Source organism: Sorex fumeus, unplaced genomic scaffold, assembly GCF_029834395.1.
Source record: "Sorex fumeus unplaced genomic scaffold, SorFum_2.1 ptg000007l, whole genome shotgun sequence".
Classification (NCBI taxonomy): Eukaryota; Metazoa; Chordata; class Mammalia; order Eulipotyphla; family Soricidae; genus Sorex; species Sorex fumeus.
This window is the reverse complement of record NW_026606064.1, coordinates 1,330,978-1,345,470: the sequence shown is the minus strand read 5'-3', so window position 1 is coordinate 1,345,470 and position 14,493 is coordinate 1,330,978. Positions and strand designations below refer to the sequence as shown.

Here is a 14,493-nt window from a genome sequence, read left to right as displayed (position 1 = left end):
GGGTTGAATATACTGACATCTCCCGACAAACATAATCTTTGATAAGGGAGCAAGAAATGTGAAGTGGAGCAAGGAAAGCCTCTTTAACAAATTATGCTGGCAAAACTTGATGGCTACATGCAAAAAATGGGCTCAGATATCTACTAACACCATGTAAAAAAGAGGAATCAAAATGAATTAAAGACCTCAATATCAGACAAGAATACATAAGGTACATGAAGACAAGGTTGGCAAAACCCTCCACGACATTGACGATAACAGTATCTTCAAAGATGACACACCACTGGCCATGCAAGTGTTAACAGATATAGACAAATGGGACTATCTTAAACTAAGAAGCTTCTGCACCTCAAAAGAAACACTGACCAAAATACAAAGACAGTCTACAGAATGGAAAAGTATATTCGCCCAATACACATCCAACAAGGGATTGATATCAAAGATATACAAAGTACTGGTTGAACTCCACAAGAAGAAAACACCCAACCCTATCAAATTATGGGGCGACAAATGAACAGAAATTTTCTCAAAGAAGAAATACGAATGGCAAAAAGTCACATGAGAAAATGCTCTACATCATTAATTAATCATCAGGGAGATGCAGATCAAAACAACAATGAGATATCATCTCACACCACAGAGACTGTCCCACATCCAAAAGAACAAAAGCAAATGGTATTGGCGTGGATGTGGTGAGAAAGGGACCCTCCTTCACTGCTGGTGGGAATGCCGACTGGTTCAGCCTGTTTAGAAAACAGTATGGACGATTCTCCAAAAATTAGAAATTGAGCTCCCATTTAACCCAGCAATAGCACTCCTGGTGATACAGTAGAAATGACATCTACATTTCTATGTTCATTGCTTCACTGTTCACAATAGCCAGAATTTGGAAAAACCTGAGTGCCCGAGAACAGATACTGGTTAAAGAAACTTTGGTACATCTTCACAATGGAGTACTATGCACCTGTTAGAAAAGATGAAATTTTGAAATTTACATACAAGTGATACTACATGGAAAGTATACACTAGCTAAGTGAAATGAGTCAGAAAGAGAGGGACATACATAGAAAGATTGGATTCATCTGGGGAATATAAAGTAACAAAAGAGGAGACTCACACCCAAGAATAGCGGAAATAAGTACTAGGAGGTTCAATCCATGACTTGGAGGCCAGCCGCACATTCTAGGGGAAAAGGCAGCTCAGATAGAGAAGGGAGCACCAAATAAAGGGTGTTGGGAGGATCTTCCCAGGATGGGAGATGTATGCTGAAAATAGACTATAAACCAAACATGATAGCCACTCAATGCCTCTTTTGCAAACCACAGCACCCAAAAGGAGAGAGAGAACAAAAGGGAATGCCTTGCCACAGAGGTGGAGTGGGATGAGATGGATGGAGGTGGGTGGAGGGCTACTAGGATCTGTGGTGGTGGATAATGGGCACTGGTGGAAGGATGGGTATTTGATCATTTTATAACTGAAACCCAAGCACAAAATTGTGTAAGTCTGCAACTGTACCTCATGAAGTACCACTATTAAAAATTTTTATTAAAAAAAAATAAATAAATTTTAAAAGATAATAAAATAAAATAAAATAGTGCACACTAAAAAAACAAATAAAATGTGATAATTTTATTTAATTTTATTAATAATTTAATACGTTTTTATTGTATAAATAATCTAAATTTATTTATTGCTTTTAAAGTACTAAATAAATATGGTAAATCTATATTGTAAAATCTTAAATCTAAAGAACTAGTTCAAATAAGAATGTGGAGTTCCCCCAGCTGCACGCCGTTTCCCACCGAAGCCCAGCGGGGAGACCCCTGCCGCAGGTCCAGCTCAATGGGACTGTCCACCACCCTTCCTCTATTCCAGGATCCTGAGTGGGAGTGGCCTAGGACGGGCTAGGGGCGTGACCAACACAAAGGGGGCGTGGCCTCCCTAATTGGGCGTGGCCTTCTCTTTGGAGGGCGGCCGCTAATGTGGCCGCAGTTATATCACTCACTCCAAGCACTCAGGACTTTCATCCCACAACTTGTCGCCTAATACCAACCAAAAATTTCTCATCTCTTCTACTACAATTCAACAAGTTCCCACTCACCTACTCCATTTCCAACAAAAGACCTGTTTGAAAATAGCTGTACAAGCTCAATACTAAATAGCACCTCCTCCAAAGTTTCACTCAATGTCGGTTATAAAACAAAGAATAACGTCTGATTGAGAAGAAGGTCAGACTCAGAAAGGTGGAAGTGTGGCTACCATTGACCAACCTTATCCAAATTCCTTTCCCAACATAAGAGGGAACAGTATAATCTGCATGGGACAGGAACTGAGGCCCATCTCGTGGCAACAAAGCTGAATGGCTCCAGGTAGTCTCTCCTCATTCAAACAGGTACAGCCTTCCCCCCAGGGCTTGAGAATTCCTCTGGGCATGGACATGTAGCTTGATCCCCTAGAACAGCAGGTTTTCTCCCTTGATCTGCGCAGGACAGGAACTGAGGCCCAACTCGCAGCAACAAAGCTGAACGGCTTGGGGCACTCTCCCCTCATTCAACCAGAATAGTAACAGTGAATGTGAAGGACTAAACCACACTGGTCACAATCGTAAAGCAACGCAAAAGTCCACCAAACTTTCTTATTGAAGAGGCTAGCCGAGAAGACACCAACAGTACTGTAGTGTTAGACAAGCTCTCTGACAAGGAATTCAGAAGGGAGCTGCTGAGGATGCTTAGGGAACTAAAAGAAACAATGGAAAGCAATGCTAATAAAAGACAAGAGGATTTGAAGACAGAAATGAGGAAAATGAAATCCGAAATGTCGGACCTAAAAAACATGGTAGGCGAATTGAAAAACTCAGTGGAAGGCCTCAGCAGCAGAGTAACAGCTGCTGAGAACAGAATCAGTGAGTTCGAAGATGAAGTTCAGAGACTCTCCAGAAAAGAGCAGAAAATGGAAAAGAGACTCACAATTCGGGAACAGATGGCAAGAGAAGATCGTGATGAAGCAAAGAGGGGTAACATAAGAATTATTGGAGTCCCAGAGGGACAGAAAGAAAACCTTGATGAAGAAACTGTCAAAAACATCATTGCTACAACGTTTCCAGAGCTGAAGAAAACTTGTGACCACATTCAGGAGGCCCGAAGGGTACCAGCTAGAAAAATCCAAATAAAAATACCCCAAGACACATCCTGAACAAAATGACCAAAACCAAAATGACAGAGACAAAATTCTGAAAGCAGCAAGATCGAAGAAAGAAATCTCTTACAAAGGAGCATCCTTAAAATTCAAAGCTGATTTTTCTGATGAAACCCTCATGGCCCAAAAACAGTGGTGGGACATAGTGAAAAAACTCAATGAAATAAATGCCTCTCCAAAAATACTTTACCCATCGTGACTCTCATTCATAATAGAAGGAACAACACACAGACAAACAACAGCTCTGGAACTTCATAGACTCAAAGCCATGGTTAAAGAACAACTAAATGGGCTACTCTAAGGCAAGACAGGCCCCTCAAGTACACCAAATTTCAACAGAACAATGGGACAAAATCCCATAACAATAATCTCTCTCAATGTCAATGGGCTAAACGCACCAATTAAAAGACATAGAGTGGCAGGATGGATTAGAAAATTGAACCCAACATTCTGCTGCCTGCAAGAAACACATCTCAATAGTCAAAGCAAACACAGACTCAGAGTCAAAGGCTGGAAAACAATCCTACAGGCAAACAGCTCCCATAAAAAAGCTGGGGTAGCCATCCTAATATCAACCACATAGACTTCAGAGTGAAGAAGGTCATAAGAGACAGTGAAGGCCATGTCTTATTGATCAAAGGATCTGTACAACAGGAAGAACTTACAATAATAAATGTATATGCACCTAATGAGAGACCAGCAAAGTACTTAAAACAACTACTCATAGAATTGGAAAAAGACATCAATAGCAACACAATACTAGTGGGAGACTTCAACACCGCTTTGTCACCTCTTGATAGATGAACCAGACTCAAGCTTAGCAAGGACATACTTCATCTGAGGGAAACAATGGAAGAAAGGGACTTAGTAGATATATACAGGACACTTTATCCTCAAAAAGCTGAATACACATTCTTCTCAAGCGTACATGGAACATTCTCCAAGATAGACCACATGCTGAGCCACAAAACATGCCTCCATAAAATTAAGAAGATAGAGATTGTATCAACAATCTTCTCAGACCATAATGCGCTGAAATTAGAACTTAATCACACACAAAAACAGAAAACTAAATCAAACACCTGGAAAATAAACAGTGCACTATTGAACAAGTGGCTTAGAAAGGAAATCAAAGAGGAAATCAAATATTCCTAGAAACAAATGAAAATGAGAACACGAGATACCAAAACTTATGGGACACAGCAAAATCTGTGTTAAGAGGAAAGTTTATAGCTCTACAAGCATTCTTCAGGAAGGAGGAGCGAGCACACATAAATGAGCTAACCTCACAGCTTAAGAGCTTGGAGAAGGACAAACAAAAGGAGCACAACCCGCAGGAGAAAGGAAATAATAAAACTCAGAGCAGAGATTAATGAGATGGAAACCCAAAAAACAATCCCAAAGATCAATGAAACCAAGAGCTGGTTCTTCGAGAAAATTAACAAGATCGATAAGCCTATAGCAAAACTCACAAAGAAAGGGAGAGAGAAAACCCTAATAAACCGAATCAGTAATGAAAAGGGGTCATTACAACAGAAACTACAGAAATTCAAAGGATCCTCGGGGAGTAATTTGAGAAGCTTTATGCCACGGAACATCAAAACCTAAAGGAAATGCATAAATTCCTAGACTCCTACAGACTCCCAAGGCTGAACCAAGATGACCTGGAATACCTGAACAGACCTATCACCATCAAGGAAATTGAAATGGTAATAAAAAGTCTCCCCAAGCACAAAAGGCCTGGCCCGGATGGATTCACTAGTGAATTCTACCAAATCTTTAAAGAGGACTTACTCCCAATCCTCTTTAAGCTTTTCCATGAAATTGAAATATCAAAAACACTTCCGAACAGTTTCTACGAAGCAAATATCACACTGATACCAAAAGCAGACAGAGATACCACAAAGAAAGAGAATTACAGGCCGATATCCCTGATGAACAAAAATGCAAAGATCTTCAAAAAACTACTAGCAAATAGTATCCAACTACTCATCAAAAAGATCATACACCATGACCAAGTAGGATTCATCCCAGGGATGCAAGGATGGTATAGCGTTCGGAAATCAATCAACATAATCCATCATATCAACAAAAGAAAGGATAAAAAGCATATGATCATAAAAACAGATGCAGAGAAATCATTTGACAAGATCCAGCACCACTTTATGATGAAAACCTTAGTCAAAATGGGTATAGAGGGGACTTTCCTAAATATAGTTAAAGCCATCTACCACAAGCCTACAGAAAGCATCATCCTCAATGCGGAAAATCTGAGAGCCTTCCCTCTAAGATCAGGGATGAGACAAGGATGCCCACTCTCTTCACAGCTGTTAAATGTACTACTGGAAGTACTTGCAATAGCGATTAGGCAAGAAAAGATATTAAGGGCATTCAGGTAGGAAAGTAAGAAATTAAGCTCTCACTATTCGCAGATGATATGATACTATATTTAGAGAACCCAATAACCTCCAACAAAACACTCTTAGAAACAATAGACTAGTATAGTAAAATTGCAGGCTATGAAATCAATACCCAAAAGGCCATGGCTTTCCTATATGCAAACAGTGAAAGAGAAGAAAGCTACATGAAAAAAACAATCCCGTTCACTATTGTGCCCCAGAAAATAAAGTACCTAGGAATCAGTTTAACTAAGGAAGTAAAGGACCTGTACAAAGAAAACTACAAAACGCTACTTCAGGAAATAAAAGAAGACATGAGGAAATGGAAAGATATCCCCTGCTCATGGGTCGGGAGACTTAACATTGTCAAAATGGCAACACTAACAAAAGCATTGTATAAATTCAATGCAATCCCTATAAAGATACCCATGACATTCTTCAGAGAAATGGAGCAAACACTCCTGAAATTTATATGGAACAATAAGCCCCACGAATAGCTAAAGCAATTCTTGGGAAAAAGAAAATGAGAGGAATCAACCTCCCTAACTTCAAACTCTACTACAAAGCAGTAATAATTAAAACAGCATGGTACTGGAACAAAGGCAGAACTGCAGAACAATGAAACAGGGTTGAGTACACTGACATTTCTCCTCAATCATATGATCATCTAATCTTTGATAAAGATGCAAGAAATGTGAAGTGGAGTAAGGAAAGCCTCTTTAACAAATTGTGCTGGCATCACTGGACGGCTACATGCAAAAAAATGGGCTCAGAACTCTGCCTAACACCATGTGCAAAAGTAAGATCAAAATAGATTAAAGACTTCAACATCAGACCATAAGCCATAAGGTACACTGAAGACAAAGTTGGCAAAACCCTCCATGACATTGAGGTTAATTGTATTTTCAAAGATGCCACGCCACTGGCCGAGCAAGTGAAAACAGAGATAGATAAATGGGACTATCTTAAACTAAGAAGCTTCTGCACCTCCAAAGAAACAGTGACCAAAATACAAAGACAGTCTACAGAATGGGAAAGGATATTCGCCAAATACACATCTGACAAGGGGTTGATATCAAGGATGTATAAAGTACTGGTTGAACTCCACAAGAAGAAAACATCCAACCCCATCCAAAAATGGGGCAATGAAATGATCAGAAACATTCTCAAGGAAGAAATCAGAATGGCAACAAAGCACATGAGAAAATGCTCTACATCATTAATCATCAGGGAGATGCAGATCAAAACCACAATGAGATACCATCTCACTCCTCAGAGACTGGCCCACATTCAAAAGAACAAATGCAACCGATGCTGGCGTGGATGTGGCGAGAAAGGGACACTCCTTCACTGTTGGTGGGAATGCCGACTGGTTCAGCCCTTTTGGAAAACAGTATGGACGATTCTCAAAAAAATTAGAAAATGAGCTCCCATTTGACCCAGCAATACCACTCCTGGGAATATATCCCAGAGAGGCAAAAATGTATAGTCAAAGTGACATCTGCACCTATTTGTTCATTGCAGCACCCTTTACAATAGCCAGAAAATGGAAGAAACCTGAGTGCCCAAGAACAGATGACTGGTTAAAGAAACTTTGGTACATCTACACAATGGAGTACTATGTAGCTCTTAGAACAGATGAAGTGATGAAATTTACATACAAGTGGTACAATATGGAAAGTATCATGCTAAGCGAAATGAGTCAGAAAGAGAGGGATAGACATAGAAAGATTACATTCATCTGGGGGATATAAAGTAACAAAATATGAGATTAATACCCAAGAATAGCTGAGATCAGCACCAGGAGGATTACTCCATAGCTTAGAGGCCAGCTGGGTATTCTAGGGGAAAGGGTAGTTCAGATAGATTAGGGAGCACCAAATAAAGGGTGTTTCGAGGATCCTCCCAGGAGGGAAGATGCATGTTGAAAGTAGACTATGGACTGAACATGTTTGCCACTCAATGCCTCTTTTGCAGACCACAACACCCAAAAGGAGAGATAGAACAAAAGGGAATGCCCTGAAGCAGAGGGCGGGGGGGGGAGGCTAGAGGGATATTATCCATGGTGGTGGAAAATGGGCATTGGTGGAGGGATGGGTATTTGATCATTGTATAACCAAAACCCAAGCACAAAAATTTGTAAATCTACAACTGTACTTCATAGTGTTTCACTAATAAAAATTTAAAAAAAAAAGAATTTGAGAGCTATGATCCTCCACTGAAGAAACACACTACACTGTTGACGATTCACAGCAGATGTTTTCCAGATGTTCTTTGATGATTGTTAAATTTGTTTTGCTGATAAAAATTTATTTCATCATTAAAAAGGTTGGCAGAGGAGCCAGAGAGATAGGACTGTGTAAAGCACTTGCCTTGAATGTGGCTGATCTGCGTTTGATTCCTGACACCCCATATAATCCCCAAAGCACCACCCAGAAGAGATCTCTGAATACAGAGCCTGGCATAAGCCCAGAGCACTGCCAGATGTGGCCCCCAAATAAACAAAAATTTTGGAAGTAATGTTTCTAACAGACCTATTAGTGAGACATCATGAGGTACAGTTGTAGACTTACAAATTTTTGTGCTTGGGTTTCATTTATATAATGATCAAATACCCATCCCTCCACCAGTGCCCATTTCCCACCACCAAGGATCCCAGTAACCCTCCCAGCCCCCAGCCACCTATCCCACCCTGCCTCTGTGGCATGGCATTCCCTGTTGTTCTCTCTCTCTCTTATTAGGTGCTGTGGTTTGCAAAAGAGGCAATGGGTGACAATCATGTTTGGTCTATAGTATACTTTCAGCATGATTCTCCCATCCTGGGAGGATCCTCCCAACACTATTTATTTGGTGATGCCTTCTCTATCTGAGCTCCCTTTTCCCCTAGCATGTGTGGCTGGCCTCCAAGCCATGGAATAAAATTCCTGGTACTAAACTCGGCCATTCTTGGGTGTTAGTGTCCTATTTTGTTACTTTATGTTCCCCAGATGAATGCAATCTTTCTAGTCTATCCCTTTCTTTCTGAGTCATTTCGCTTAATATACTTTCCATGTAGTACCACTTGTATGTAAATTTCATGACTTCATCTTTAAAAGAAGGAGTTTTGATATAATAAATTCTCAAAAGTATAATGCCATGAAGGAATATCTTATTGGGACCAATTAATAGCCTTCATCTGCCTCTGTCCCCAGGAGAGGTAATTAGCAACTTGTGATGTTAATTGCTCTGCTTTGTTGTAGTTTGTCCTCCCATTTTCTTTCTTAGGTGTGATGGAGCAGGTTCAGGAACATTTAAAGCTTCTTTTTTCCCCATTTGGATGATATCTGGAGTTTCAGTGAGTCAAACATCATTAACAAAAGATGGTTGACTCCTGTCAAGTTAAGTCCCTAATTCTCTTAGAACACTGATGAGGATCCCCTCAAAGCAGGAAGCCAAACATCTATTCACCTTTTTTGGATATTGGATACACTACAAGTAAAAGAATCTGGATCAGAGCAAAGTAGAACTTTGAAGAATCCTTAGGTGAGTTAATAGAAACTGCTCTGAAGAATATCAAGCACCGATGATGTAGAAAGAAATTAAAATGCATAGAAACATCTTGATATCATTGTCCTTAAATTTTAAATTTTATAGGGGTCCTTTCCATACCTCATTAAGATGTAATTGTGAAGTAAAATATGTTGAAGGACAGTATAATAGCATAAAAGGAATATACACTGCCTCTAACTAATCTGTTTAAAAGACCTAAAACTCAGAGAATTGTGAAATATTTTAGAGTTCTGTACTACCTTAGCAGTTCTATGCTTTAGAGGCCTCAGAAGATTCTGTGGGGGGGCATCCAGAATTGAGTACCTCCATATTTCATCTGTTACCTTGCTAGGATCTAGAATAGCACTGTCTGTAGAATTGTCCTCCCATTGTTCATCAATTTTCTTGAGCGGCCACCAGTAACGTCTTCACTGTGGGACTTCTTGTTACTGTTTTTGACATATTGAATACACCACGGGGAGCTTTCCAGACTCTTCCGTGTGGATGGGATACTCTTGGTAGCTTGCTGGGCTCTCCCAGAGGGATTAAGAAGCAAACCCAGGTCAACCACATGCAAGGCAAAAGCCCTACCCACAGTGCTATCACTCAGGTTCTAGCACTAGCACTATCCTCCCATTGTTCACCAATTTGCTCGAGTGGGCCCAGTAACGTCTCCATCGTGAGAATTGTTGTTACTGTGTTTGGTATATTGAGTATGTCACGGGTACTTTGCCAGGCATGCCGAGCGGGCGAGATTCTCTCAGTAGCTCTCCGGGCTCTCCGAGACAGGTGGAACAATCGAACCCGGATCGGCCAGGTTGGCCGGGTGCAAGGCAAATGCCCTACCACTATGCTATCATTCAGTTTCTAGAATAAGAAAAAAATCAGTTAAGAATAAATGGAACACTTGCTTTTCTGAGAATAATCTTGTCTGTCCTACTGTATTCAACAGAGCTCTTCAGACTTTCCTTCTTGGCCTACAAATTTATCCCAACTCAGTCAATTAAATATTAGAAAAGATTACTGATCTCCTCTAAAAAGAAAAGGACCACTTTTAATGTTTTCTTTCCATATTCTTCTCTTCACCCTCAAACTCTACCCATCACCATCCCCCTCATTTCCCCCTCCTCCTCTTCCCCCTCTTCCTCTTCCACTTATCTCTCCTCATCTTCTTCCTTCTCCTTCTCCTTCTCCTTCTCCTTCTCCTCCTTCTCCTTCTACTCCTCCTCCTCCTTCTTCTTCTTCATCTTCATCTTCTTATTCTACTCCTCCTCCTCCTCCTCCTTCTTCTTCACTTCTTCTTCCCTTTCTCCTTCTCCTTCTTCGCATCTTCTTCCCTTTCTCCTTCTCCTTCTTCCTCTTCTTCTTTTTCTTCTTCTTCCTCTTCTTCTTCACATCTTCTTCCCATTTCTCCTTCTCCTTTTTCTTCTTCATCTTTGTCTTCTTCCTTTTCTTCTTCTTCTTCTTCTTCTTCTTCTTCTTCTTCTTCTTCTTCTTCTTCTTCTTCTTCTTCTTCTTCTTCCTGTTCTCCTCCTCCTCCTCCTTCTCCTCCTCCTCCTCCTTCTCCTCCTCCTCCTCCTTCTTCTCTTCTTCTTCCCTTTCTCCTTCTCCTTCTTCTTCTCATCTTCTTCCCTTTCTCCTTCTCCTTCTTCCTCTTATTCTTCTTCTTCTTCCTCTTCTTCACTTCTTCCCTTTCTCCTCCTTTTTCTTCTTCATCTTTGTCTTCTTCCTTTTATTCTTCCTCTTCTTCTTCTTCATTCTTTCTTCTGCAGTGTCCAGTGGAAATAAAAATGGAGAGATGAATATACTATGTCAAAATTATGTGAGGGAAAAATGAAAAGTGAATCAAGAGCACCTCTACGGAAGCAAAAAATTAGGCATCTTTGAAAAAGAAAGGTGATCTAAATATATGATGAACTAAAAAAAAGTGAACTAAAAATATATGAACTGAAAAATTTTGAATAAGAAATCATAGTACCTGACATGATTTAGAGAACAAACATGGTCATTAGACTTGCTCAGATTAACAACAGTGTCATTGAATCTACATAGTCTTTGCATAAGGAGTTTTTGTTTGATTTTGCTGTTTCATTTCAATTGCTGTAATTATTTATATTGTACATATGAGCTATATGCATTGTCCATCAGTATACTTATGTTCTGTCATGCATAAATCATTTCTCAGCATAAAAACTCAATATATATATCCATTTTTTAAAAATGTATTTTATCTTTTTTAATGATAAAGCATCGCCAAAATAATATATACCAAAACTGATTGATCTGACCATCTGTTGGTGGACATTAGGTTTGGCAGTTGTAAATAATGTTCTGATTAGCACATGGATTTAATAAATGTTTTCTTACATGTTGAATAAAAGCCTGAGAATGGTACTATGGAAACATATGGAAACTCCGTTTCTATTTTTATCTCCATGACATTTACCACAGTGGTTGTACCAACTGATATCACCCTCAACAATTTACATTAACTTCAATTGTGTGCAGAATTAATTTTTCTCCACTTCTTTGCCAAGACTGATTTCGATATTTGCCTGATCTGATTTTCACAGTGTGAGTTGACATGCTGCAGTTAACTTTTTGGTTTTCATCTTCCTGTAAGGAATATAGAACTTTCTTTTCATGTGTCTGTGGAGAAGAGTCTAAGTTTTTTGCCAAATTTGATTTGGTTGTTTTTGTTGTTGTTGCTGTAGCTCTTTTTGAAATGTGTGATAAGTTTATGCACTCCTAAAACTTCCAAAAGATTGTATATTATCCATGGAATGTACAGATTCACTCAATATTAGATACAAGGCGATAAGTACAAGACTGTAATTAGAGTCAGCTAGTCGGATAGAAGAAAATAATAAACATTCCTTTTTGGGTTTTGTTTGTTTGGTGAGGGGGGTGAAGTGTTTGGCTCACACTTGGCAGTGATCAGAATTTACTCCTGGCTCTCTGCTCAAGGATTACCCCTAAGCACCACGTGGGCTTTCAGGGATTGAACCGATGTTGGTCATGTGCAAAACAAGTGCCTTTCCCCCTAGATTCTTTCTCTAGTTTTCCGTTTGGTGTTTTGAGTCTGAATATTTTCTTTCCTCTTTTCCTCAACAGATGTCTGATATCATCTCTAAGGACGGATATAGAAACCAAACCTCCGTGGCCATGTTTGTTCTCTTGGGACTCACAAATGAAAAAGATCTGCAACTTATTCTCTTTCCTGTCTTCCTAGTGATCTACCTGGTGACCTTAATTTCAAACCTGGGTCTGATCATCCTAATCAGAATGGACGCCCACCTGCACACACCTATGTACTTTTTTCTCAGTTGCCTATCGTTCATAGATATCTGCTATACTACTACCATTAGCCCAAGGATGCTTTCAGATTTCTTTAAGGATAGAAAAACGATTTCCTTTCTTTCATGTGCTACTCAGTATTTTGCAAATGCTTGGATGGGTATGTCTGAGTGCTGCCTCTTAGCCACCATGGCTTATGACAGATACGTTGCTATTGGTAAACCTCTGCAGTACTCGGCCATTATGAACCCTAAACTCTGTTGCAAAATGGTCACTGCAGCCATTGGCAGTGGTTTTATTAGTAGTTTAGTTGAAACAGCACCTTGCCTTAATCTTTATTTCTGTGGTCCAAACATCATTCGACATTTCTTCTGTGACTTACCCCAGATTGTTTCTTTGTCTTGCTCCGATACCTTTCTTTGCCAAATCATTATTTTTCTTGTAGCACTGTTTGTTGGAGTTGGTCCTATGCTCTTTATCCTTTTATCCTATGGTTTTATTGCCGCTTCCATCCTGAAAATATCCTCTGCTAAAGGCAGTCTCAAGGCCTTCAATACCTGTGCCTCCCACGTGGCAGTTGTGGTGCTCTTCTATGGCACAGTCCTGGCTGTGTACATGCGTCCTAATACTAACTACTCCAAGAAACAGGACAAGGTTCTGTCAGTGTTCTATGTTACTGTTATTCCTATGTTAAATCCTCTTATCTATAGTTTGAGAAACAAGGATATCAAAGAGGCTCTTAAAAGAGTGATGAAGAGAGCAACCTTTTGATCTCAAGAGAATAGTATCCAGTAGAGTGTTTTAAAACATGTAATAAAGGTAGAGTAAGAATTTATAAGTGATTTATTGTCAGTTTTAAGAACAATCAGGTGGAGATAATAATGAATATACAAATTTCTTTACTCCTTTCATCATCAAAACATCATTCTTTGTTTTGAGGTAACGTCACCATAGTTGATGTTGGTTTTGAAAGTTTGTTCTAGGCTAGAGTGATAGTACAGAGACTAGGTTACATGACTTGCATGGACCAACCCAAGTTTGATATCCTGTGCCCTAAGCACCACTAGGAGTGATCCCTGAGCACAGACCTAAGAGGAAGCTACTGGGTGTTGTGAAAAAAAATGAAATAAACAAAAATAAAAGCTTGTTTCATGATCTAATTGAAGATCAAGGCCTAAGTAATGAGAACAGGAATCCTTGTAGATATATGTAAATAAATAGAAGCTCAAGATGCCACATAGATTGTTGTTTTCATCACTGTTTCCCTTTATTTACTTCTATATATTCATTAAGATTTTCATACATATATACAATTTGGGGCCGGAGCGATAGCACAGCGGGTAGGGCGTTCACCTTACAAGCGGCCAACATGGCCGACCCGAGTTCGATTCCTCCGCCCCTCTCGGAGAGCCCGGCAAGCTACCGAGAGCATTCGATATGCCAGACACAGTAACAACAAAGTCTCCAATGGAGACGTTACTGGGCCCGCTTGAGCAAATCGACGATCAACGGGAGGGCCTTTACCTTTACCTTTATATACAATTTGAGCAAAAATAAAATGTGAAATTATTTTTAGCAATTAAAGGAGAGCTTCATACATTTACACTGGAACAGAAAAATTTACTGTATGTGTGTAACTGATAAAGATGAGAGGGAGAGAGTAATAGTAAGAAAGATTATATCAATTTTTTAGAAATACATTACACTTAGCAGTTACTTGCTTCGTTCCTTTATTAACTTAATGTTTTTCATATTTAGAGGCACTACAATGATTTTTAAACAAATTTTATAGCTCTATTTCACAATTGCTAAGTGTAGGTTTAATAAGTATTCGTATGTATGTGAAACTTAAAGATACAAAATAAGGTGCAACAAAAGTCCAAAGGCAACACAAAGGATAAACTGAGCAACACAACTGAGATGGCGGCTTGTTGAAAGTAGCAACATTGCGGTCCTGGGGAAAAGAGGTCGGTAAACTGGGATAAGTGATATGTTGACATATATGCATTGGAAAGCATGCACCAGTAACACAAGTATTGTAAATCATAAAAGATCAACAAATGTAAACATAAAA

General features: G+C 39.5%; 1 protein-coding gene across 1 annotated transcript; it reads left to right on the top strand.

Annotated features, from left to right (window-relative positions):
* The first annotated feature begins 12,236 nt into the window (after positions 1-12,236).
* On the top strand, positions 12,237-13,190 carry LOC130041551 (olfactory receptor 5A1-like). Its single transcript, XM_056133801.1, has one exon. The coding sequence runs from the start codon at positions 12,237-12,239 to the stop codon at positions 13,188-13,190; it is 954 nt and encodes a 317-aa protein (XP_055989776.1).
* The last annotated feature ends 1,303 nt before the right edge of the window (positions 13,191-14,493 follow it).